General features: G+C 29.1%; 4 protein-coding genes across 9 annotated transcripts; 3 read left to right on the forward strand and 1 right to left on the reverse strand.

Moving 5' to 3' along the window:
• Nucleotides 1-1,640: 1,640 nt before the first annotated feature.
• On the forward strand, nucleotides 1,641-3,333 carry LOC149892497 (dnaJ homolog subfamily B member 9-like). The gene is made up of 3 exons (XM_090080378.1): nucleotides 1,641-2,262; nucleotides 2,393-2,785; nucleotides 2,910-3,333. Exons 1-3 carry the CDS (start codon nucleotides 2,046-2,048, stop codon nucleotides 2,975-2,977), a joined length of 678 nt encoding a protein of 225 aa, XP_089936504.1. The 5' UTR covers nucleotides 1,641-2,045; the 3' UTR covers nucleotides 2,978-3,333.
• Nucleotides 3,334-9,409: 6,076 nt separating this feature from the next.
• Nucleotides 9,410-12,164, reverse strand: LOC149892498 (uncharacterized). The gene is made up of 2 exons (XM_090079906.1): nucleotides 10,293-12,164; nucleotides 9,410-10,208 (listed from the first exon to the last, which is right to left on the reverse strand). The coding sequence occupies exons 1-2, from the start codon at nucleotides 12,049-12,051 to the stop codon at nucleotides 9,553-9,555; spliced, it is 2,415 nt and encodes an 804-aa protein (XP_089936032.1). The 5' UTR covers nucleotides 12,052-12,164; the 3' UTR covers nucleotides 9,410-9,552.
• Nucleotides 12,165-14,116: 1,952 nt separating this feature from the next.
• On the forward strand, nucleotides 14,117-21,364 carry LOC145190384 (NAD-capped RNA hydrolase NUDT12-like). 6 transcript variants are annotated; one of them, XM_090078584.1, is made up of 10 exons: nucleotides 14,348-14,734; nucleotides 14,864-15,061; nucleotides 15,465-15,819; nucleotides 16,780-16,823; nucleotides 16,927-17,169; nucleotides 17,285-17,366; nucleotides 17,762-17,942; nucleotides 18,106-18,172; nucleotides 18,333-18,368; nucleotides 18,495-18,829. In XM_090078584.1, exons 3-10 carry the CDS (start codon nucleotides 15,753-15,755, stop codon nucleotides 18,591-18,593), a joined length of 819 nt encoding a protein of 272 aa, XP_089934710.1. In that variant the 5' UTR covers nucleotides 14,348-14,734; nucleotides 14,864-15,061; nucleotides 15,465-15,752; the 3' UTR covers nucleotides 18,594-18,829. The 6 variants fall into 6 exon arrangements, 4 of the variants coding, with proteins under 4 accessions (XP_089934710.1, XP_079923366.2, XP_089934709.1 ...); XM_080067240.2 differs by lacking the exons at nucleotides 14,348-14,734; nucleotides 14,864-15,061; nucleotides 15,465-15,819 and having other exon boundaries at nucleotides 16,665-16,823; XR_016449780.1 differs by lacking the exons at nucleotides 17,285-17,366; nucleotides 17,762-17,942; nucleotides 18,106-18,172; nucleotides 18,333-18,368; nucleotides 18,495-18,829 and having other exon boundaries at nucleotides 14,117-14,734; nucleotides 15,465-15,689; nucleotides 16,702-16,823.
• Nucleotides 21,365-21,583: 219 nt separating this feature from the next.
• On the forward strand, nucleotides 21,584-26,147 carry LOC145194687 (uncharacterized). The gene is made up of 8 exons (XM_080072361.2): nucleotides 21,584-21,717; nucleotides 22,345-22,440; nucleotides 22,611-22,853; nucleotides 22,976-23,080; nucleotides 23,198-23,251; nucleotides 23,329-23,400; nucleotides 25,373-25,634; nucleotides 25,755-26,147. The coding sequence occupies exons 1-8, from the start codon at nucleotides 21,655-21,657 to the stop codon at nucleotides 25,997-25,999; spliced, it is 1,140 nt and encodes a 379-aa protein (XP_079928487.2). The 5' UTR covers nucleotides 21,584-21,654; the 3' UTR covers nucleotides 26,000-26,147.
• The last annotated feature ends 324 nt before the right edge of the window (nucleotides 26,148-26,471 follow it).

Consider the following 26,471-nt stretch of genomic DNA (forward strand, 5'->3'; position numbering starts at 1 on the left):
CAAGATTTAAATTATTGTTAAAAAAATATGGATAAAAACTTTATCCATTTTTTTCAAGGGTTAAACGGATAAGTATTTTGTGAGACTGATCTTTTTATGAATGTTTTATCTGTTTTATGTTAGATGTTTGAGGGCTGTAGTGCATTCTCTGTTAGCGTGAGGGGTGTAGTGTGGTTTAGGGGTTTCAGAGGTTTTAGGATGTATGGGTTCTAATGTTAAATGGAAGAATTGTGGAGGTCGGGGTCGAGGTTGAGAGTCTTGGGACAGTTTGGTTAGCAAAGGGCAATGGTTAATTGTGAAAGGGTTATAGTAAAGTTGTCCATTCTCAGAATAATTCTAATATAGAACGATTTTCAATATGTTTTATTGATGTGTAATGGTTAGCACTCTTTTATTCATTACGTTAATTAAATTACAAATAATTTTTCTTTCTCTCCTTAATAGTGTTTTAACGTGTTTTTTATCAATTACTTCTCTTTATTCTTCTTCTTTAAAAGAATATCTCTTTTTCTTTTTCGTTATTTCTGTTTTACTTCTGTTTTATCAAAAATTTCTTTTTTTCTTCTTCGTTCACTTATAAAACTTCTTATTTATGCAAAAACTCTTTAACCACAAAAATTCTCTCTCTCAAAAACTTTATTTCCAAAAAACTTAGTTTTTCTTCTTTTTCGTTCATCCGAAGAAGAAGAAGGCCTTCATAACTCTACTTTTGAACTTTTATAGTTCTCCATTATTGTTTGTTTTTGTTGCTATATCTACTTATCATTTATTTACTTGACAGGTAAATTAGTCTCTGCGTGTACGTCTTTTCTTAATTTTTTTTACGCTTACGCTTTATCATCTTATCGTTTTTTTACTTAATTCTCCTTCATCACAATATTATATGAGCCCTCTAGCATATTAATTGTAAATTGGTCCTGGTCGATTGGGTCTTTGTCATTTTTTCTGCGGGAGCATGTATGGCATGATCATTGGGTAAATAACAGTTTTAGTGTTATGCTAAGAACCTTACTTTTCAGTAGTGTCATATTCATAGCCATATTTGAAAAACGCGGTTATTCCTATACATCGGCGTTTGATTTAAGGAATGGTAGCAAGAAATAACCAACCTTTCAATGTTTTTTAAGTTAATTTGAGTTTTCTGACGTTTGTTAAATAAGAACTCTTTTTGCGCTGTATTTTCATACATAAAATGTGTTATTTAAAGCTTTTTGTAAAAATAAGTTCAGCGGTTTTAACCGTATAGCCAATTTATATTATAATATTGAAGAGTTCAAACATAATAACCTGAGGTATACATGGTATCACTACTATTTTTCTGGAATCTAATAGAATTGCATGGCTAATTATATCAGTTATTTTAAAGTCAATTTATTTCAAATGAGCAACGTTTGAAATAGATCAATATGATAAAGAAGTTCGTACGTTTTTTGTTCCTATTTGTTAAAAACCGAAAAACTAAAATCCCATGCTTAGTTATTACATGGCTCAACATACATAGTATGCCTCTACATACATAGTACATACGTAGTATGTATTGCCGTGTAATAACTCAGCGTCGTCCAATCATGAGTTGTATGAGGAACTTCATAATTATGTAGTAAAAACTAACCTTTATATAAACCAATCAAAGTTGTGCCAGTGTACGTATTTTGATTATAAATTGTTTACAAATGTTGATATAAAATTTATGGTCTAACAGGTAAGTTAAATGCATAACTTCAAAATGAAAGTAAATTATAATGAAAGCAGATCACTTTTGAAGAATGGAGTATAAAAAACATACAACTGATGCAAAATAATTAACTATGATTATTTTTTTTTGGCTGTGCAGCATTTTGATACTTAAGACGATTTGCGATGGAGAAATTGTTTTATCGCATTTGGCAGAAGTACATCTGGAAAATGTTGTTTTACTTAAAACATAGCAACTTATATTTAAACATCATTTGTTATTGTGACTATTGTTTCTCTAACTGATGTTGTTATTATTACTATTTAGTATTCAGTCATTTAATAAATAAAAAATAAATAATATACACAAAATGAGGCTATACATGGATTATATACTTTTAACTCTGGCCTGTACATTAATAAAGGAGTTAATTGCATCAACAAAGGACTATTATAAAATTCTAGGTGTCTCTAGAAATGCTGGTGACAGAGAAATAAAAAAAGCATTCAGAAAACTAGCACTTAAATATCATCCTGATAAAAATAAATCCAAAGATGCTGAGAGTAAATTCAGAGATATTGCTGAAGGTAAACAACAACTTTTAATCTTCAAAGTTATTTTATGACTCAACAGTAAAACATTTTTTTAATCATTGTACTGACAATTATTACACAATTTTTAAAAGTGTTCTGTTATCTGTACCATTCTTTTACATAGCTCATGAAGTTCTCTCAGATGAAAAAAAAAGAAAAATATATGATCAGTATGGTTCAGATGGACTAAAAGAAAAAGCTGGTTTTGATGGTTCTGAGTTTCATTTTGATTTCAGTAACTTTTTCAAAGATTTTGGTCATTTTGGCAGCAGAAAGAGTAATACAAATAACAAGTTTGGATTTAATTTTGGGAGTTTCTTTGACAATGATGATGAAGACACTGATAGTTTTTTCGGAAACCATTTTCATCATTCACATCAAAGCAATGGTGATGATGGCATTTTTAGTAGCAAATCTGACAGTTTATTTGGTGGATTTGGTGACTCTTTATTTGGAAGTTTTGGTGATAATTCTATGTTTACTGAAAGGCACACATTTACACAAAGTCGGCAGCAAGGTATTGTAAAAAACTTTTACTTACATAAACAAGATAATAGTTTATCTTAAATATTGGTTTTATATTTTTAAATTATTTTAAAATTATTTCAACATTAAATTACATAAATAACAATCATTTTTAGGTCGGCATTGTAAAACAATAACTAAAAAAATGGGTAATATGGTTATGACCACTACAGAGTGTTCTTAAAATATCGACAAAACGATGGCTTCAGCTGTATATTAGATCAGATTATATTCATTCAGACGCAAATATATTAATGTTTATAAAGATATAAATGCCTTTGTTATACTAAATAACTTCCAGTAGGGGTTTATCTCAAATACTTTTATTTTCTTATTGTTATCTCTCATGAGGTTTCTGGTTTTGAATTAACTCTGCATTAAGTAGTGTTAACTGTGTTATATTCCAACAACACTAATGCTTTTAGAATAGTAATAGTACTTTTGGAATAACACTTTTCTCATGTGTATATGTGCTATTTTTGTAAAAATGCCCTTAAAACAACAGGGTTTTTATATGTAAAATATTTGTATTAAACTTTGTCCAATTTGTTTTTACTGGGCCACTGTAAATCTAAGCAATAGAATGGTGTTTGAAGTCTTAAAGCGATCGATTGTGGCTATTCAGAAAACCTTTAAACTGTTACATCAATTGTAACACTCACGAATTCATCTAATAAAAATTCATCCGTCTATCAATTATTATACAATGTAACACTAACTTAAAAGTAAGGAATAAAAACAATCATGATCTCTTAGACGGTACCCATTAGACAGTGCTCATTGTGAACTCTCTGCGAAGTCTGTAATTCAAAAAAAAAAAGTTGAATGAAAAAGCTTTTTTAAGATAAAAAATTTAAGATGTGTAAAAGATAAGTGAACAAAAATCTGAATGTAAATTATTTTTGATTGTCTAAATTGAAAATTGAATTCGAAAAACAAATATGTACAAAAATTTGTATACGGACGTTTATTACTTACCTGACAATTTATTTTAAATCGGTCCAATAGTAAAATTTCTCTTTTAAAAACACCTCTTTTTTTTACGCATCTTAACTTTTCTCGCATTCGATGAATTTTTTACAGAGAGAATATCTAATGCCCCAACCCTAACATCAATACAATCGATACAAAGAATCCCAACCCCACACACCTGCACTTACATGTCCTAAAAAAGTTATTGTCACCAATAAAATGATGATAGCTTTACGGAAATATTTTGAAAAAGTTTAATTTGTTGTTTTCGTTGCTTTTTGGAGAACTCGCACAAACCCACAAAAGTTCAAATGAGTTGCAGTCAAAGACCATGGTTTTTAAAGAGTATCAAAATGTCTGGTTATCATTGGTTTGTCGAGAGAATGACCGTATAAGAAATAGTTGGGATCATGTAATGAAAACTTTTACTGCATCAGCAAGTACTTAGAGTGTTAGGTATACCTTTAGCAACAAAAATTAACGTGTTACTAGGCGTTTTTTTAATAAGCTTTGCAGTAATGAGAGACTCCAGAATCCTAATAAAGGTTTTAGAACAGCAATTTTACGGCAACAGTGAATACCGTACACTGTCAAATAAACGTAAGGTAAAGTTTCGTTAAAAAAAAAAGCAATTAGATTTTAAGAATATAGAAGAATATGAACATTATACTTTTGTCAACCAGTCCCCAATTATCTAGTTATGCTTCTACAAGAAACACCCATGGAATGAATAGTGAAACTATAAAAATGCCCAGGGTTGAATAATGATAGTAAGTGAAAACTAGTTGACAGTCTGAAATTTGAACATTGGCGCACAGCACAGTTCAGAGAAGTTTACTATTTCATTTTTAACAATATCGGAAGCGATAACTAAGTTTTGATAGCATTTATTTTATTTATATTTGTTTTTCAAATATAGATACTTAAAGAAGAGGGTGCTGAAGCAACTGCACCGATTACTACGCCTTAAAACCGGCGTTAAGTAAACATTAGCCAAAACTTTATTCTTTTTACCATGAATCAACAGGCTATATTTTGTTAAAATATTGTAAAAAGATGCATAATAAGAATTAATCAACTGCAATCGCGTAATAAACTGACGTAATCGTGTTTATGTTTGAAAACAACTAAAGGATGTCCAAAATGAAGCATGATTACATCAGCTGATCTTTTAAATCACTGTCGTAATAATTACGACAGTGGTTCAAAAAATCAGCTGATATAATCATGTTAAATATTATTATTTATATTTATATTATATATATATATATATATATATATATATATATATATATATATATATATATATATATATATATATATATATATACATAATATATATACATAAAATATATATACAATATTTATATATAATATAATATAATTATAGCAAATAGAATTATTCTATTTGCTAGTGCTCTATTTACAGTTTTAGTTCACTGCAGCTACGGCTTTTTTTTCGTTTTACATTTTCTTTTTTGATATTATGATGTTATAACACTGTATATTCTGAAAAGCTTACTAATTTAATAGACTGTTGAAAATTTTTTTTTTTTTTTTCAAGAAATAGTATCAATAAAAGATTTAAGGGTCATTCAGACCTTCTAGGGTTTGTAATCCCGTGCTATATTTAAAATCCCGGGATTTCGGGATTACATTTATCTATTTCCGGGATCCCGGGATTTTTAAATACCTGTTCTTGAAAGATTTTAACATATTATTTTAATAAAACTTTAATCAAATTAATAACACATTCAATGTATGTTTAGAAAAAACTATTCATTAAAGGAAACACAAGGAAATTCTTCGGTTTTTTTATTATTATGCATACTTAATTATTAAATTCTAAAGAGTTCGTTGTTTTTATATATATAATATACTCTTGTAATTATTATTGATTATTTTTAAAATGCGTTTTAAGGGAGCAGAGCACATCCAAAATTTCATCGCCCAGATGACTTCTTATTTTTATTGCAAAAGGTCCGACAGCAGAAAAAGCACGTTCAGATTCTGCACTGGTAGGCTTAATAGTCATTAAAAAATTATTTGCTCCTTGCAAAAAATCACTACGTGTTCCTCCATTTTCAAACAACAGCATTTCTTTTTGAATTTTCACCGAAAGTCTTACATCGAATTGGTATGCGAGGCAAAAGTGCTTTTTTTACAGCTTATTAAGTTCGTCAAATATTCTTTTGCTCTTTTCAAGAGAAAAATAAATAGATTCAGATGGAGAGTCCGAAGAATCAGAAACAATTTCGAGTTGTGACTCATTTGAAACAGAAAGTTCAACTTCAGATTCTGACTCATAAGCTGTTAATGATGTAGCCGAATTTGAAGCGTCTAGTCTTTCGAGTAACTCAATTTACTGTTGTACTTTTCAATTTACTGTTAGAAAATTTACTGTTCATCAGGGTTGCCACCATTATTAAAGAACAAAATTCCCTGATTTTCCCTGATTTTTTCGCTAAAATTTCACTTTTTTCTCCCTGATTTTCCCTGATTTTTAGCTAAAGTTTCGCTTTTTTCTCCCTGATTTTCCCTGAATTTTTAATGAAATTTTGCTTATCTCCCCCTGATATTTTCAGCATTCAAACATCCAAACTTAAATTCCAAAACAAACTTCTTTATTAACCCCAGAGGATTATTATCTCTAAAAAAACAGATACTATAATCCCCCAATGATTAATGAACCAATTAATTTGTTTGAAAATTAAAATAAATAATCAAATACTTCAATCAACACATAAAATTGTTCTTTGAAAAAAATATAAAAACTACAGTAGAATCCCATCAACTTGAACTCTGAAGAGGTATATATATATATATATATATATATATATATATATATATATATATATATATATATATATATACATACATAAATACATACATACATACATACATACATACATACATACATACATACATACATACATACATACATACATACATACATACATACATACATACATACATACATACATACATACATACATACATACATACATACATACATACATACATACATATATAAGCAAATGTAAATGCAATGTGATAAATTTTCTTTAAAAATGTTAAACATTAACCCTGGTACGCTAGAAAAAGAAAATTTTTATCAGAAAACATTTCAAAGCATTAAAGAAAAATTAAAAGCTCCCTGATTTTCCCTGATTTTTTACAAAATCAACTATTTCCCCCTGATTTTCCCTGATTGTATCTAAATTTCCCTGAATTTCCCTGATTTCCCTGATTTGGTGGCAACCCTGGTTCATTAACCAGCAATTTTAATTTAATTAAAACTAGTACTATAAAATAGTCACAAACAGATAACGTCTATTCGAGATAAAAATTGAAAGAAGCTTAAATAAATGCGACTAAACACCAATAAATTTTAAAAATCCTATTGCAATTCAATTTTAATTATTATAATCAATCTAATCCAATTATTCAAAAACACATTTTTATGATTGCAAGATTTTCGAATTTGTAAAGTTCGAATTTGATCGCAATTGAACGAAAAAAAATAATTCAGAAATTTTCAATACGAAAATACAGTACAATCTCTCTAATTTGAATCTCCTTAATTCGAAAACCTCCTTAATTCGACTAAATGTAAAGTCACCGTGAAATGCGCTTAAGAAACTCTTTTGTTTAACTTTCTACAATTCGAAAACCATAATTCGATTGGATTTTTCGGACCCTTTAGTGAGAATCTCTCTGTAAATCGATTTTTTTTATTTTCTTACTTGTAAAAAGTTCGTTAACCGTTGAGTTCTTTTTTCAAATTTCGAATGTTTTGAGTTTTTGAAAAACGATTAACGTGAACTATTATCTTTTGTTTAAAAAACATCACGGCATCAAAGAGACCGCATAAAGAAACCAATTTAAAGCGGAAACACGATGTTCTACTGGAATTGGAGAAAGGAAAAACAAATGGAGGTTTCGAAAATCTTTGATATTCCACCAAACATTCTTTTAACCTGGAAAAATAATAAAGATAAAATCTTTGACGCTTTTCGTCAAGGAAATTTGGCTAAACGGGTGAAGGTTGATACGTATTATTATGTTAACAAAGCTGTACTTAAATGTTTTAAACAAATGAGCTTATATTCAAAAAAGGCGATCTACAATTACTGACTTTTTTTTTTTTAATAAAAATGTTTAAAACAAATAATCTCTATTGCATTTAGGCCCAAGAATTACTATTTGTCTGTTTTTTTTCATTTCTATTTGTAGTTTGACCAGAATATTTGAAAAAAAATCAACTTTCTATTATTCGAAAATCTCTCTAACTCGAACTTTTGTTTTTCCCCATGAAGTTCGAATTAGAGAGATTGTACTATAGTCAAATCTCAACCGAAGAAATATTGTTCAGCCTTTTGTTCAAAATGTTCAACCGAAAACGATTTAAAAAAACAATCCCGGGATTTCGGTGTTATTAAAAACCGCGGAATCCCGGGATATCAGGATCCTGGGATTCCCAACCCTAAGACCTTCTTTCAGACTATAACCAACCAATCAGTCAATCACTCCTTTAAAATACAAAGAACAGGAATGTAGCAGTCTGAACCATAAAACTTTTCCAGAATAAACTTAATGGCTCTTATAATATGGATTACTTAAAACTTACAAAAAACTTTTTCGCATTTAAATGCTACTTTCACAAAAGGATTGATTTGCTGTAAAAAATCGTTCATGAAAAAAAGTTTTTTAAAGATTAAAAATTAAAAGCGAACAATGAAAATGTAATGGAAATCTAATTAATTTGCAAATATAAAAGCTTCACTTAAAACTTCATGCATAAATATTTAAAATGTCTGTTGATTATGAAAACATATTTTAAACTTCGTTTTAAAAACGAGAATTGGACACGTCCTATCCTTTTTTAACCGCTCTAGCCTTAATAATAAACTAATAGAAACAAGTGAATTAAAATATATATAGTTATTACTGAAATTAAAACTATATATGTGAATTAAAAATATGTAAATATAGTCATTAAATAGATCGATCGATCCACTGCTGATACGTAAGAATGAGTTGAAAAAATTTCCGAAAAAGTTCAAATCTTGAATTTTTTTTATCCTACGAAGCAAATCGTTAGTAATGTAGAAGCTGAATTTATAGTGCGAAATGAAATCAAAAACTAATCGTAGCAATCTTGTGACAATTTACAAAGTAAAATTCAACGAAATTTTTTTTAGTTAAGTGTCATTTACCATTATTAACTCTTTAATTTTGACAGTAAAAATGAAAATACACATCACCATAAATATTTTAAAGACTCTTATCTACCTCCACTCATTGAATTTCTAGTATTAACCTATAACTTTACATACGCTTCTGTTTTTGCAAAACGTAAAAAGTGTACGCTTGCACAAACATTCCGTTTTAACCCTGGGGCCAATGCTATAAACACATGGCGAAACTTATTACAGGCCTTCCCGTCGCGAATCCAAATTTTTAACTGGGGGCGGACAATCTTACGGAAAATATAAAAAATGGCTGAAAAAATATGCGAGCTACATTATTTTCAGTTAATTTATTAAATTTAAAAGGAACTGTTCCAATGCACAAAGTGTCTAATGCAGTTTTATTAAATGTCATAAATTTTTAATAAAACAAGAAGTAATGAAAAACAACATTTTTCAGAATAATGAATGAGTTTTATTTAAAAACGAAATCACAAAAGAAAAATAAACAACCTTTAAAATAATGCAAAAAAAGCTATTAAAATAATCATCAAATATTAGAAATTGTTATGAAAAATGTACATAGCAATACTTTTTAATGTTTTACAGATAATTTTAAAACCTTTAATGCAGGTTCTTTAGAGGATTTAGGTGAAATAAACAAACAATAATTTTTAAGAAATATGTTTGACAATATAACACCATGTTTCTTTAGCATGTTTAAGTTATAAATATCTGATATCATCATAAATATATTGCACAACGACTTTCTGCATGTCATTTTTTTCTCAATTTCAAAAATAATGTAACAAAAAAAAACCCACTGAACACAGCAATCCAGAGGTACCCTCAATCCACCTCTGTCCATAGTTTTTGTGTAGTCTCCATACAACTGAAAATAAAATGCAGTGTCAGTCAACAATTCATTTTCACTGACATCATCTTTTCTTGTAACATAGCCTGCAATATAAAACAGAGCCATTTTTGTACTCAGTGGCAAAGATGCTTCTAGTTCAGGCAATTGATTAATTATATCACAAGATTCTTCACTTCTAAAATAGCCACATTTTTGACATAAATGCTCAATATCAGTAGTGTAATCTGAAACATCAACTTTTAATTCCAATAACAGTTTAGCTTTTTCAATGTTTAATTTTTCAACAACATTTTGAACAGTTATAAAATATGTTCCGCCTGAACCTTGTCTAAACTTACTGAATGCTTTTTCAATATAATCTGTTGAGAACTCTCCTAACATAACATAAATGAAATTGTTTTTTAACAAATATTTACACATCTCTACTAACACATAACAAGTATGCCAAATTGAAGTACCTGTATCTCTAGTTAAGGATTTTATTCTACACCCTTGTTTACCACTCATTTTAAGAGCCATATCCCCGAAATCAAGTAAATATTGCAAATTCATGTCTAGTTCTTCCGAAATAACTCTTTTACGAGAATCTAAAAATCGAGTGTCGCCATAAATTTCTTTTACACTAACTATTTTCCAGAATTTAGTAACTTTTTCTAAAAAACAAATGGTTTCATTCATATTACAAGGGTGGATAACTTTTGAATAAGTTTTGAGAGCAGCTATAGTTTCATCACAAAACACTTTTAAACAGTGTGAAACATTTTGTCTTTCAATAGGTTTTGGATGTATAGCTACAAAATTTAGTCTAGATAATTTAATTAGCTGATCTTTCTCAAAATCAAATAAACATTTAAGGTCACTCCATTTAGCAGTCATATTTTGATTTTTTTCAAAATGCAATTCCTGTGTTTTTTCTGTTATCCAGTTATTTCTGATACTTTTTAGTAGATGAACATAATCAAAAAGTAGAAAAATCCCACATTTTGTTAACCAAGGTTTTTCTTCAACTCTCTCAAATAAATTAAAAAAAGCTTGATTTGTTCGATTTCCATCACAAATAACTGAAATAACTTTTCCATTGCTAGACTTGATTGAATTAATAACATAGCATACTTGCTCAAACAAAAAAGAAGCATCCAAATGACAGACAGGTATCATTTTGCACAAAAAAGATGGTCCACCTTTTAAACATTTAACCATGATACCCAAAACAGTATTTGCTAACAACTCAGGATTATTTTCAGCTTTTCCAAATAGAGAACCACCATGGTAGAGAAGAAGAGACTTTACATAAACCTCATCTACCAGTATTATACAATTTCTCTGATTCTCCTCTATATTTGAAAATACAGTGCTGATAAAACTAATATCTGAAACATTCTTTGTCCTAGATGTAATTTTTGTCAGTGTTTTTACACTCGGAAGTTTAAAATCTTTTCTTAACTGATTGTATAGACTTCGAGATGTTGAAAAATAAGAATACGATCTGATGATTGTTTCTATACTATAAATTTTTTTACCTACTTCTGATGCATTCATAGATGCAATATGATCTTGTAATATCAATCTTTGATGATCAACTTCAATGTTGTTCAGATAGCGAATTGTTTCTTCCACTCTTGACCAACAATCAAGAGTGGTAATATGGTTTTTAGATAATGAAGAAATAAAGCAACGAACACCAGCATGAAAACTTTCAAATTTAAAATTGCTTGAGATATGAACAGCAAACATAGGTATACAGTTAACATAAAAGGAATTTGATTGGATGTGCAAAACTTCATTTACAACAAAAGTTGTTACAGGACAAACAAATTTATGATTTTTAATATCTTCACATAAAGATATGAATGTAAACAAATCACTTTTTAAATATTGTGACAACTCATCACACTTTTCATTTCTGATAGAAGACAACACTTTAGTAGTGGACCTTGGTTTTAAAGGTTGAGTTGGTATAATACTTGATGGAATATTAGGAAAAATTGAAGGAGGTTCGATTGGTCTATCTTTCCCATTGACACGAGCTTTTAAAAAATTTTCTGGAAAATGTCTTTCACAGACAACAGTATCTGGCTTATTTGGAAAATTACTTCTTGGAATTGAATTTATCCAACGATTTCGTTCTTCTTCATTCGAGGGAAGCCTATAAACTCGTACTTTATTTTTAGTGTCATAGTTTCCTCTACATCCAGGAATACAGCACTTTTTAACCATTTTGTGACTATCAACTGCTCTCAAATCGAAGTTTTAAGACTAAACTTTCCGTAACATTGTCCGCCCCCAGTCAAAAATACGGATTCGCGACGGGAAGGCCTGTAATAAGTATCGCCTTGTATAAACATAAAAAACGAAGTTTTTTCCGTAAAACACGAAGTTTTTACCGTAAAAAGCGAAGAAAAAAAAAGTCCATTGCTATAAACATTCAAAAAATTCCGTTTTTAAGATAAAAACTTCGTTTTTAAATCCAATGCTATAAACGAACAAGGGAATCGCCTTTTCAGATAAAAAATGCGTTTTTTCGAAAAAAAACTTCAGATAGATTTTTGATCTCAATTTTAGATATTTTCTTCGTGATTTTTGGCGGCCATTGCTGGAACAACGTTAGCGCTTCAAAATCATTGAACATTCTTTGTTTGTGTTTTTATGCAGATATTTTATAGATAAAGCTTAAAAGGATTTTGGTAACTTCATAATAAACTAATTACTTAAAATCTGCATTTAATCGATTATTCAGTTCCTTGTTGTGCTTCGTTAATAATGCATGCATGAATTTAAAATTCCATACTTATTTATGAAGGTTTTCGATAGTAATTCTGGTTAAACAAATTTTTCATAGTGTTTGACTAAAGAAAAGTATAAAGAGTTGATAAATATGCCATATAATACACAAATACACAACAAAATAATACACAAATACACAACAAAATAAAATGCTGTTTAAAGAACTTAAAATGTTACTAGCAATAAAGATCAGAGAAAACAAAGAGGTTCTTCTTGGGAAGCTTAGTATGTTTTAATTAGCAAACTATTTAAATAAAAATATGTATTGCTACATTATATTTTATATATGTATATATATATATTTACAAATGTTATAGTATAAGTATGTAATATATAGTATATATTAACATAATATAAGTATGTAATCAATCAATCATATTTCTAAATAAAGATTTTACATTCGAGTTTATATACAAATAGTTATAAACTAATGTAAAGTAAGCTACTAACAGTGCTAATGATATATAACAAGGGTAATAATAATGGCAATTTAATCATTCTATTCAAAAACAGCAGAGATATATTACAGTATATAAAATTAACAGTGATAACATGATGTAATGTATAGTATATATCAATTTTATATATATCTAAATATATATATATATATATATATGTAAATATATATATACTTCCAATAGTTTTATTAACTTAATACACTAACATTGAAAATAGCTTCTCCTACACTGTATAATACGATAAATTGTGTTGGTAAAGATTCCATGACAGTCTCTGAGAACATGAAAAAAAACATTTGTGCCAATAAAATGAAGAAATGCTTAGTATAATGTTGCAAATTGCTTAGTATAATGTTGCAAATCATCTTTAAGCCTAGTTTCTAAAAAATCTAATACAGCTCTTGGGACTCGATACTGCTCTCGAAAAACGTTGTCAGAAACATCTTCGTTAAAAAAGCGACCATTAAACTAAAATGATATTGAAAAACAAAACAAAAATATAATTTCTGCGCCTATTTAGTTTGATTTCTGATTTTGTTCGATAAAAAATCATTATATATATATATATATATATATATATATATATATATATATATATATATATATATATATATATATATATATATATATATATATATATATATATATATATATAGTAATTTTAAGTAATGTTTTAAACACCAACCTCTCGAGGCAATCGGTGGCGAAGCTAATTTTCTGCAACTTCGAAATCTAAGTCTTCGCCCGAAAAAATTAAGCTCATGTTCCTACTTTAATTTTACACAGCTTTTTTAAACACCAAATACTAGAATGTAAAAATATTCATAAAAGTAGAATAGACAGCACAGCATACTTAATGACTAATAAAATTCATTAATTAGGCCTAATAAATAAAAATTACAATAAAAATTACTATTATATAACTACTATGTATTACGGATAAAAAAGTTCGTGAATTTTAGTGACGCATACGTTTTATGCTTTATAGCAATGGCCGAAAAAAATACAAACAGCGATAAATTCTTCGAGATTACGAACTTTTTTTCGTACGTGAAAAATTGCGTTTTTACGAAAGATTTTTTTTCTCGAAAAAAACTTCGAATTGTTTATAGCATTGGCCCCTGCTGTTATATACCTATTACCATTATATAAAATAGATTCCCTATTAGTTATGGGGAATCTATTTTTTATAATTAAAAAAATAGATTCCCCAATACTAATGGGGAATCTAATTTTTCCGGTAAACATCGGAACCCAACATAAATTCCTTTAAACGAAAGACACTCAGTTGGTAAGGGTTCCTAAAAAATTTGGGACAATCTTTTAAGAAATGTTTTTTACCAGGGGAATAATAAAAAATGTAATAATTTATTGTGTTAAATCGACGAATAGGTATAAATCTGGCTTTGTCTCAGTAAATGGGAATGAAATTTATTATGAAAAATCAGGCGACTGTGGTGACGTAATATTGTGCATTCCAGGTGCTTTGGGAAGCTGTAGGAGTGATTTTTCCTATCAACTAGATGAATTGAAAACAAATTTTCAAGTTTTATCGTTTGACCCAAGAGGTTATGGGAAGTCTGGAAAGCCAAGAGTATTCTCAAAGGACTTCTATCACAAAGATGCTGCTGATGCTTCAAAATTAATGGAAATTCTAGGTAGAGTGAATTTGCAATAACAAACCTCTTATAGCCCAAATTAATTACTGTAAAGAAAAAATTCGAGAAAAAAAAAATGGTATTCATATTTTTACTAATTAACATATTTCAGAAATTTTTATCTTTAAGGATACAAAAAATACTCTGTGCTTGGATGGAGTGATGGCGGTATAGTTGGTATGATTTTGGCAAGTGAAAAACAGGCTTTTGTGCAAAATTTAGTTATATGGGGTTCTAATAGCTTTGTTTCTAAGGAAGATGTTGCTTTAATTCAAAAGATAGGGGATATAGAAAACTGGAGCTTACAGATGAAAGCTCCATTAGAAGGTGGGCTAATGTTGTAATCTATTTTCACAAACAATAGAAAACAAAGATTAATTGAGTAAATCAACAACAAAAAAAAAAAAAGCATGTTTTAAAACTTACAAGTTAATTTTACTATTTATTCACATACTTTATAGATATTGCTTAAGTAGCTTTTTTAAACTTTATGATATTTAGGATTTTTTCTTTAAAAAAAGCACAAGTTTTTGAGTGAAGAATTATAGTATTATTTGAGAAAAGTTAAACAAAAAGAATGAGTTGAATATTGATAACTTTTTAACATTGAAGGTTATGAAAACAAAAATCTGTTATTGGTAGATTTAAATTTGTATTAATTTAAAGAAATTTAGAAAATGTAAGTATAACTGTAATAGACTAACAGTTTTTTTTTTCCCCATTTATTTAGCATTTTATGGAAAAGAAAACTTAAAAGAGTTATGGAGCAACTGGATGAATGCCTATTTTTCATTCTCTGAAAATCCTAGTGGAGATATTTGTTTGGCAGCTTTACCCAATATAATTTGCCCTACTCTAATTGTTCATGGTGCAAAAGATCCACTTGTTCCTGCTTTCCACCCCACATATCTTCATAAAAATATTAAAAAATCACAGTTTTTTATTTTTCCTGAAGGCAAGCATAATTTACATATAAAGTTTCATAAAGAGTTTAATAACTTGGTAACTAAGTTTATACATGAACACGCAGTTGATTTGTCATGATGCATGGAAGTTTACCAGGCTCTATTTTTTCTTCTATATAAGTTAGTTTTCATTTATTTTATTATTATAATTTTATATACATTGAATGTTAAAATATGCACACATAATATATAATATTGTTATATATTGAATATATTGTTCAGATTCTCGCAATTATTTCACAAGTCCAATTTTTTTTAAAAATGAGATAGTTGCATCGAAAAAAATCCATCATCTTTACAACCCACTTTACAGTTGTTCGTTTTCTTCATTCAAAATGACCCCACTTTTCAGCTTTTTGTCCATGTGGTATAAGTATGGCTAACCATGGTTGTAAGAACTTTCCTAACAGCTTTTATTATATGTGATTTTAATTAAAAAACACGATGTCTTAAGTAAAATAAAATCTGTAAGTAAATAAACGTACATTATCAGTTAATTTTTTTAAACTTTTTTATTTAGTTTATTTTCCCTATTTTTAAATAAAGTCGAACTTAAATTGTGAAAGAACTGTAGGTCATACAAAAAAACTGATGCTTGCTCTAAGAATACATGATTTTATATGTTTGTTTAAAAAGTTTTCATATTTTTTGTTAGCCTGTGTATTAATATTGAAATTCAGTTATCATGAAATGGTCTTTTTTGGGCTTTTCAACTATTGCCAGAACAAAAGGTCATTTGTTATGTACATATTAGATAGGTGCATTAGGGTGGTCCTTATCAACATGAATAATTTTTAAAACTATATTTTTTTTATAAAACTTTTTTAATCATTGCTTTATATAGAAATAAAAAATTTTTCATATATATATATATATATATATATATATATATATATATATATATATATATTATATTTATATATATATATATATATATATATTTGTCCTTTATAACTCTTTGTGAGTTGTGAATGTTTTTTTTACCCAATTTTTGGCCTTTAGATACTTAATGATGTTCATATATAAAAATGGAGTTCAATTTTGATGAAGATATTTTTGATATTAATTGTAAAACTTTAGTTGTCAAAGAAAAACAGTATTGTCCCAAAAAGTGCACATCTGAGGTAAATTTACTTGTTTTCTTAAGGTTTTATATCTAAGAGTTTTGATTGTTTTTGTGCAATAAGCTCTCTTTAACAGCAATTAACTGTTTCAATTTTTGTTTAGTGGTTTGTCAATTATGCACCCAATGAAAAACCTATGGTTGATGATTATCATTTAATCATGTTTGAAGCTGATCTTTTGTATTATAAAAGAGATTACAAAGGTGCCCTTGAAAAATACTTTGACCGAATGAAATATTTTACAGTAAGAAACAACGCTTTAATATGTGCAACTTTGGGTTCCATCATTCGTTGTTATCTCAAACTTAATCAGACAGATCTAGCTGAAATTTACATTCCTCAAATGGTAAGTTCATATTGGTTCCTACTTATATAATTGCTCAAGTAGATTTTTAATGCATTTTTACCTTTTGTATTTTAAAAAAAAATAATAATAATAATCTTTTGAAATACGCTCTTAGCTCAATGGTTCATTAAATCCTGGAGATTGCTCTTCTTATGAACTTGCTTACCAAGTTTACAAAAATAATGGAAAATATTTAGGTAAATTGGTGGAATAATTTTATTAGTAATTTATATTTGATAGTTGATTATGCAAATAGAAGTATAGTTCTAATATTTAGTATAATTCTGATAACCTGTTTTCTTCTATATCAATATGGGACTAGTAAAATAAAGTACTGGGACTGGTTTGTGTTTGGAACAAATAAAACAACAGTCTTGTATTTTGAGATATTATTTTGCATATGTTTGCATTATTATAAGCTTAGGTATTAAATCTGTTTTAGTACCTGATAAGAGATCTAATTTCATTTGTTGGCACAAAAAAAATTATTATATGAAAGTAGATGTCCTCCCTGGTTGCTTATAAATGTTTAATTTTGTAATGTAAGTTTGTATATTAAAAGTTCATCTGTATTAGTTTATTTGTTTCATAGAATCATTATCTTACTTGGTTCAAGCTCTTGACATCAATCCCCGGAGTGCGCTTTACTGGATATATCTGTATGAGCTGCTACAGTTCATAAAAATAGATTTAGAAAAATCAGAGATATGTGTAAATGGTGAAGAAATTGTTATTACATATAAGCTTTTTCAAGATGTGATGCAGTATGCTAAGTAAAAATGTTTAGTATTGTTTAATTGATACACTTTCAAATATTTCATTGTAAATGTTGTGAATCAAAAAAAGAGTTTATAGTAAAATTGGTAGAAGTTTATTGGAGAATGAAGAGAAATTTATCGGAAAAAAGAGAAGAATGGTTTTATGATTTTTTTTTAGGTTTTCTTTAAATGAGAACTCTGATGTAGAAGAGTTTTCGTCACAAAGTAAAGCTATATTGCAAAAGGTCTGCACTGTGTTTTGTATTTAATAACACTTATTTATTTTTTTAGAGTTTTAAAGATTTAGATAATGTCATAAAAGCTCTAAAGTAAATTAAATTGACCTCAATACGTTTTGGAAAACCTGAATCAGAATTTTGGAGAATATCCATTTTTTTATTTTAGATCAAAAATCATGATTTATCAATGGAACACATAAAAGTATATATGTATTTTAAACGGTCATCTTTTATATTAGAAACCTAAGTTTTATAAAAGTTTTATTTAATTTTATTTCATTTTATTGTTATTCATTTAGAAAGTGCATCTTTGTTTTTACATCTTTAGAGCCTACGATTTCGCTACAATACTCTGTTAGATTTATGTAGTCGTGGTGAACGATTAGAGGGCGAAAAGTTTTTCCAAAAGTGGTTTTTTTGGAACTAATTCATAATTTTTATAAATTTTGCTTTCTTATTTTACTCAATGATTTTGTATTTATAGAAAGAACAATGAATTATTTTAGTGGAGGTTTTGTTGATAGATCATGTGAAATGAGAAATAGTTTTTTGTGGTTAGTTGAAATGGCAAAAAGTAAAAACTCAGAGTTTTTGATTTTCAAAAATTCTAATCCTTTAGTAAAGTATGAAGCTTCAGAATGTAACTTGTTTATAACTAACTACACAAGTTCAAGAAATATTGTTCAATGTGTCATAAATGCAGCTGAGTATGGTGCTTCATGGCCAAGAAATTTGTTATTTCTGGGTAAAGCTAAGTCATCTTTAGATAAGTTTTGGTTTGCAATTGATGTCATGGCCATGGAAAAAGAAGCTTATAGTTTGTTATTAAGTGAGGATAAATTCTTTTTTGCAGAAGACCGAATAAATTTACTATCATTGAGTAATGAGCAAGCATCTGTTGTCTGTCAAGCAAAGTCTATGTTTTTGTGGTTAGACAGATATCAATTTTGTCCAACGTGTGGTGCAAAGATGTTTGTTGAAGAAGGTGGCTATAAACAAACTTGCACAGAAAAAAGTTGTAGAAGTAATAAGGGTAAACATCTGCTTCTTTATTTTTATAGATAAAGGCTGTCCAGAATGATAATGACCCATTTTTGAAATATTTCAAGAACCACGTAATTGATTTTGATGTTTTTTTTCTTATTGTTTTAAAGCAAGTTTATCTCCTTTCAAATAATATAAAGGTAGTTTTAAAAAAGTTAATTGTAAACAAAGAAATTGTATTTGCAAGTAGAAGTGAGAAAATTCATTTTGAATTAATTCGCTAGCAAAAAGTTTAAAAAAAAAACTGTCACTTGTATCATCAAGTTGTGAAGTGAACGTCACAGATTGGATTTGAAAGTCAAAAAACTGAGAAAGAAAGTTTAAAACTTGATCAAAAGGTAATCAGGAAAATCAATGCAATCCAGAGTACTCCATTTGGGATATTGAAAAAAAAAAAACTGGTGCTCCTAACTCAACAATCAAAAGAGTCCTAAAGAATCCACCATGATTTCCACCATGATTATGGTATTTGCTGAATTGTGTTGGAAGATCCCAACAGCTATTCAGCAAATACCACAATCATGGTGGAAATCTGCTACAGGAAAAACTTCAAAGAATTCAAAAGTGTACTTTAGTGGGTGATAAAACTTACTGCAAACTCAACTGTTTTACATTTAACATTTGTTTCCCAGGCCAGCAATTCTATATAATCCTGAAAAGAACACATTCTGACATTTTGTTAAAAGTAATAATAACCAAAAATTTTGTCAAGAAAGTTATGGTTTACCTAGCCATCTATTAGTGTGGCTTCTAAAGCCATTTTTTACAAATAAAAAGATAAACTCCAAAGTTTATGCGAAAGAATGTTTAAAAAAGTGATTTATGCACATGGTCCAAAAACATGAAGATCCACACATCTTCTAGCCTGATCTTATATTTTGCCATTGCTCAAAAAGTGTAATCCAATGGTATCAACAAAACAGCATTAATTTTGTCCCAAAAAGCATAAAACCAACAAACATGCCAAAGCTTCATCTAATTGAAAATTTTTAGGCAACCAGGAACCATGAGCTGCATAAGAAGTGTGACATCACAAAATTTTACAAAAACTGTCGTCCAAAAGCAAATTCGAGGTGTCAGCACTAAATTGATAAAATATTGTGCTGAGATCAAAGACAATGTTTTTTAAAAGCTTTACTGTATTTGGAGATTTTGTTTTAAAATAATAAAAAAATTTTGTTTTAAAATAATAAAAAAGTAATTAAAATTAAGTGGTTCTCAAAATATTTCAAAAATCAAAAATCTGGAAAGAATCATTAAACTGTGTATGCAATTTATCTGGATATTTTTCTTTGTGATCTATAATGATCTTTTGTATTTAGGGGTGCACAACACTTGCTATCCTCGCACAGATCCTGTTGTGATCATGCATATTGTATCGTTTGATAATCAAAAATGCTTGTTGGGTAGAAAGCCAAATTTCCCTTCAAACATGTATTCGTGTCTGGCAGGATTTATAGAACCTGGTGAAAGTGTTGAAGATGCTGTGGTTAGAGAAACAAAGGAAGAAAGTGGTTTGGTGTTCTTGTTATTCATTTTGTTGTTTTAACCTGTTTTTTATTTTATTTTATTTTTTTTCTATGGTGATAATAAAGTATTGATTATATAGCATATATATTTTAACTTTCTATTTTGTATAAACAGTCTTTTCCTGTTGTTATGTTTCAGGAATTGATGTTAAAGATATAAAATATATTTCTTCACAACCATGGCCATTCCCTTCTTCCCTTATGATTGGCTGCTCAGCTAAAGCATATTCAGAGGAAATATTTGTGCAAAAAAATGAAATGGAAGATGTTCGATGGTTTAACAAAGAAGACCTTTTAGACGCTTCTCTGTCGTGCTCTTCAGCGAAGTTTAAATTGCCTCCACCTCAGACAATTGCGTTTTCTTTGATAAAGAAATGGATTAATGATGGAGAGCAATCTTGCAAGTTATGAGCGTTCAATTTTCTTTTTTTTTTAGTTTACAAGTTAATGAAACTATTTTGCTGTTTGTTAAAGATGATACCATTATGTGATTACTAAACACTTTTTTATATAATTACACCAAAATGTAATAAATTTGATAAGTTTGATAAATATTTTAATAATTTAACCTAAGTTTGGTTTACAAAGGAAACTTGCATTTAAATAAAAAATATTCCATTGAAAAGTTGGTTTATTATATGCCCTCCCCTCCCTTCAGAAGGGCTGCCTCCCCGGCACATGTTATCAGAAAAGTTTCTCTTATTTTAACCTTGCTAAATTTTGGGAATATTCTAAACACCGTTCAAATTTAAGCCATCTGTTTGATTAATTTTGGCTAACTAATGATTGGCTAACTATCTTGGGTATTGATTGGTTAAAATACGTTGCTCACTCAGGTGTTTGTTTAGTGCAGAAAATATGCTGAAAGGGATGTCACTCATAAAATGCTGTAAGCTTCTTGTATAACAAATAAAAATGGCGATGTGGCTATTATTGTTTTTAATGACAGTTTTGTGTTATATCCAGATATCATGGCAGGTTAGCGGACATATTGTTGTGTAGTTTATATATCATTCTTGATTCATACACAAGGTTAATTTCATAAAGTTTGAAAATAAAGATGCCAATCTTTTATCTTCAGCTTTTTAGTTCGAGTAACTATCGAAAGGTTGACATTTCATTTTATGCAATTTACAATACCGCTTGAATTATTTTATTAATTTTTTTATAAACTGTGAAGAATCTTAAAAAATCTGAAACCAAATTGGAAATTTGAAATTAAATAACCTTTTTATAGTTTTTATGCTCAAGTGTGTTCAAAGAATGTTTTTTTACAAAGAAGTAAATTTTAATAAGAAGTCGCCCGTTGCTTAAATCTTTGTCAAACACCAGTCATTATAATAAGCAAAAAAAAAAAACTCTTGAGGAAGGATTCTTGATATGATATGTTCGATAAATTATTAAAATAAGCTTTTAATTTGAAATAAGACGTTACGTTATAAATAATCGTATCTAGCAGTTTCAGAAAAACATGTTCTTCTGAGAAGTTTCTTTTGATATATTTTCAGCTTTTTCCATAAATTATTGCATGTTCTTTTTCTACTAAAATTATAGTCCATAATTAAATAATTTTTTAAAAACCTTAGAACTTTTTTTTGTGTACAGATGGCGGAAAAAATTGTAATCCCCTTTTCACGTCTCCAACAAATGGGATTTGTAGCTGAACCACACAAGTTCGGCAAACACAGCGCAAAACGCATGGTAAACGAACTTTCATATGTTATTTTCAATTAACAAAATACGTAGAAAATATAATTTGGCATATGCAATCTAATTTAGGATTTAGCAGATAAAAGTAGTTTAAATAGCTCGATAGATGTAATTCTTACCTCTTTTTTTTTTTTTTTTTTTTTTATCTAAATATATTTCAGGATATAAACTCTAACTCAAACATTGAAGTTCCCATAGAAATCGCTCGGCAGCTCGGTCTTTTAAATCCTGGAGGACCAGGAGGCTGCTCATCAAACGGTCCTGGTGGAAAATCTGCACCTGGATGTGATGTCAAAGCAAAGTCAATATCTGAAGTTCAAATTAACGGTCACGGGGACTACAGCGCACCGGTCGGACCAGTGTTTAGTGTTGGAGAGCAACCTCCTCCTGGTGTTATTCATCCGGTAATTAATAATTTTTTCCTAAAGAATAAAAAGAATTCTAGGAAATAATTTTGCAAGCATAAACTGGTTCGTTTTACCTCGTTTTTCTGTTCATATTATTTAATGTTCTTTTATTTTCCCAGGAAATGTTAACATTAAATTTGAAAGGCAAAGATGGAAGAATTGGTAAACCCGGACCAAAAGGGCCACCAGGAGACGCTGGTCCACCTGGCCCACAAGGCCCAACTGTATATGTTTTAACCACGTTATTTATTTACTAATACTGCAATAACATCTGTCAATATAAACCTACTTGTCGTTTTATATCTCTAATTTTACTTGACTAATAATTTTTATAATTTCAGGGTCCTAAAGGTGACCAAGGTGATGAATGCGTTGCTTCCAAAATGCCAAAAGAGGTGATTTTTGAGAATTATAACAATTTGAGCTTATTCTTTGCTTTCGCAAATTTTTTTATTTGTTCGGATTTTTTTAGAAACAATGTTCTCCTGATATCGTAAACCTTTTATTACAAAGATTAGATAAACTTGAACACAATTGCGCATGGGTAAGCATTTGAACTTCTATCTTTTACTTAAAGCATTTTAACTTTGTTTAAATATCAGTAACGGATCTAGAAAATATTTTTGGATGACGAGTTTTGAGTCAAGAAATTTAAGTATTATTTAAGTATTTACTGTTACAGTTCAAGTTCTTTTCTCTTTTTCTATTGTTATTTTAATATTTTTTATCTATAAAAATTACGAGATTTTTACCAACTGTTCTTACTATCGTAAGAGTACTATAATAAATGACGCTGTAAAGATGGATATCTCGAAGTTTTAAAAAAAAAAAAAGTTTTCAAAGTAAGATCGAGCCTTCATAAAAATAGCTGCTACGTAAAGTTTAAGCACTTTTTACCGGGAAATCTTTTAAATAAAACATCAGTCTAAAATTTCGGTTTATGTCTTAAATTGGAGGTTTCCTCGGAGGAATGCACGAATCTTTGTCTTGATACTGGTCATCATCTTGCACGCCACAGATTCACACTCTTTCTCCCATGATTTCAAAATAGCGTTGACAGTTTTAATTTCCTGTGATCTTAGACATATATTCTTTGATAATCGCCCAGAAATTCTCGATTGGTCGCCATTGAGGGTAGTTTGGAAAATTCAGCTCTTTCGGGACGAAAACTAACTCTTTGGTATTCATCCAATCAATCGTGTTTGATGTAATGACATGAGGTGAGGTCTGCCCCGAAGGTGGTGGGACCATTATGGGACTTGATAATAGGTAGCAGAAGTTTTTGCTAGCACTCAGAGACGTGAATTTTCTTGGTCATTGTCTGAGAAGTGACAATGACCAAGAAACTTCACGTCACTGATGAACTTTTTACAGAACTTTTCTCACTTTTTGAAACTGAAACTTTTCGTGAACATAAAATCGCTTGTTTGAAACATAAAATTGGCAACCTAGGATCTATTTTAAGTCAGTTTTGACGTAAGTTTCATCTTCGATAATAAGGCAACCATTTTGATTTGTCATCACCGGATCAAATAATTTTCAAGCTCACTTCTTGGTAGCTAAATTCTGTTTCTCATTGCGATTAGGTACTTTGATGACTTTAAAAGACTTCAAATTACAGAATTTTTTTGCACTTTCATTACGAATGATCTTGAAGCTCCGTATCGTTGTGCTCGGATTTTGTCCGATAGGCTGGGATTTTGCTTGAATGATCGCTTTAACTTCTCAACTAATTTTTTTTATCGAGTAATCCTTGTTTTCTTCCTGAACCTTTCTTCCGTTGAATAGTTCCAGACTTCCGGAATCTAGAAATCACGCGTTGGACTGTTGATCAAGGTACTTTGGTTGTCTTTACGATTGAAGAATGTGAAGCGCTTGGAATCGAAATAAATTTGTGCAGAACTTTTTCGCGAGCTTTTTCTTTTTTCGACAGCATACTTAAAAAGTATGAAAAATTTCTTTTACAATGTTTTATTTTTTCAATAGCTAAGACACATAGCTTTAATTTAAGACATAAACCGAAATTTTAGACTTATGTTTTAGTTAAAAAATTTCCCGTTAAAAAGTGCTTCAACTTTACGTAGCCAGTCTTTAAACCGTGTTTCAGGCCAAGAAAAACAATGAAACTAATCAAACGATACAAACAACACAAGTTACAAAAAATCTCCTTAAATTAAATGTTTAATTTCACTAGCAATCAAACCAAAATATGTAAAGATAATGTGGCACGATGATAATTTATTACCATTCCTTGCTTTGAATTTTTAATCTTAACCAACTAAGAGTAAAAAAACTTTGTTGTCACTTTTAGTATGCAGTTTTATGCATAAATTATATCTTAAATAACATACCCGGATACAATTGAATAGATTTTTATAACATAAGAAAATACAATAGAAACAAAAACCTCTTATGTTTTAAATTCTTGCTAAGATGTTCTTGATTTACCGCCATTGCTTAGTATTTACCGCCATTGCTTAGTATTACGTTAAATCGAATATTTTCTTTGTTTCTAGAATACCACTTTGCTTGCATCAATTACCCTTAATGTTGTTAATACGCTTGCTAATCAACGTCATCCGAAGCCAAAGGCTCAAGTTGTTAAGGAACAGCGACCACCTCCACCTCCTCCTCCTCCACCTCCACCACCACCACCACCTCCACCACCACCAATTCCATATCAGCCACCACCGGCATATTATGCTCCGCCACCAGCACCTCAGTACGCCCCTCCAGCACCACCTCCACCTCGGCCATCATACAATGATTTTAAAGGAAGTAAGTCATTTTTATACCAACATTGTGTAATCATAACTTTAAAATAAAAATAATTTTTACTTTATTATTATAATATCATAAATGTCACATTATTTTATGCGTTACAAATTTTAAATTTAGACGCAAACGTACAATCTGATGTAAAGATTAATATGGTGGGTACAGACAAAGATAGGTCAGGTGCAGCATGTCGTCGTTCAGGTCTTTGTGGTTCAGAAGCTGTAGCCCCTCCATTGCCTAACCAGGCTCTTACTCTGCAAGCCTTACAGGAATTAATGAACAATCAAAAAAGCCAAAACGTAGCTAAAGACACTGCAACAATTTTAATTAATGGCATACCAGTTAAAATACCTCTTGGAAAATAGTTTTAATAATAATTGTTCTCTAACTGAACAAAACTTAATTGCTCTATAAATATTAACACGTCTTAATAACTACTACAAACCATAGATGTAAATATAAACTTCAAATTGAAGCTCACCTCAAACGAAGATACACATAACGCCTTTTAAATTTGTATTTTTTACTACTATGTGGTTCGCTGGTTAGATTAGTTTTTCAATAAAGACTTTTTTGAGAGACTTTCACCTCTTTACGTAAAACACCGTTTATTATAAATGCCTTTGACGTATCCACCTAAATACTTTTTTTGTCTGAAAACCACTTGAATCTTTTAAAATCCTTAATCTAACCATACTTCAACTTCGAAGTTTCAATTTAAAGATAATTGCGAAATTGATTCAACTTGAATTGAAATGAAGTGATTTCAACTTGAAGATTACGAAAGAAAATGAAGGACAACAAATATTTCAAGGTTAAAAAAAATAAACCCATTTC

Source organism: Hydra viridissima, unplaced genomic scaffold (assembly GCF_058129835.1).
Source record: "Hydra viridissima isolate aposymbiotic clone 2 unplaced genomic scaffold, HvirCarnegie_v1 scaffold_2, whole genome shotgun sequence".
NCBI classification, from domain to species: Eukaryota; Metazoa; Cnidaria; class Hydrozoa; order Anthoathecata; family Hydridae; genus Hydra; species Hydra viridissima.

Excerpts from the sequence above, each read along its gene's own strand:
- LOC149892498 (XM_090079906.1), bottom strand. The coding sequence starts at position 12,051 with ATGGTTAAAAAGTGCTGTATTCCTGGATGTAGAGGAAACTATGACACT. Across the intron at positions 10,209-10,292 it reads ATCCTTAACTAGAGATACAG|GAGAGTTCTCAACAGATTAT; the intron begins GTACTTCAATTT and ends ATGTTATGTTAG.
- LOC145194687 (XM_080072361.2), top strand. The coding sequence starts at position 21,655 with ATGGCGATGTGGCTATTATTGTTTTTAATGACAGTTTTGTGTTATATC. Across the intron at positions 22,441-22,610 it reads AACACAGCGCAAAACGCATG|GATATAAACTCTAACTCAAA; the intron begins GTAAACGAACTT and ends AATATATTTCAG. Across the intron at positions 23,252-23,328 it reads CTTCCAAAATGCCAAAAGAG|AAACAATGTTCTCCTGATAT; the intron begins GTGATTTTTGAG and ends GGATTTTTTTAG.
- LOC145190384 (XM_080067232.2), top strand. The coding sequence starts at position 18,659 with ATGAATTATTTTAGTGGAGGTTTTGTTGATAGATCATGTGAAATGAGA. Across the intron at positions 19,200-20,532 it reads AAGTTGTAGAAGTAATAAGG|GGGTGCACAACACTTGCTAT; the intron begins GTAAACATCTGC and ends TTTTGTATTTAG. Across the intron at positions 20,725-20,878 it reads AGAAACAAAGGAAGAAAGTG|GAATTGATGTTAAAGATATA; the intron begins GTTTGGTGTTCT and ends GTTATGTTTCAG.
- LOC149892497 (XM_090080378.1), top strand. The coding sequence starts at position 2,046 with ATGAGGCTATACATGGATTATATACTTTTAACTCTGGCCTGTACATTA. Across the intron at positions 2,263-2,392 it reads ATTCAGAGATATTGCTGAAG|CTCATGAAGTTCTCTCAGAT; the intron begins GTAAACAACAAC and ends TCTTTTACATAG. Across the intron at positions 2,786-2,909 it reads TACACAAAGTCGGCAGCAAG|GTCGGCATTGTAAAACAATA; the intron begins GTATTGTAAAAA and ends AATCATTTTTAG.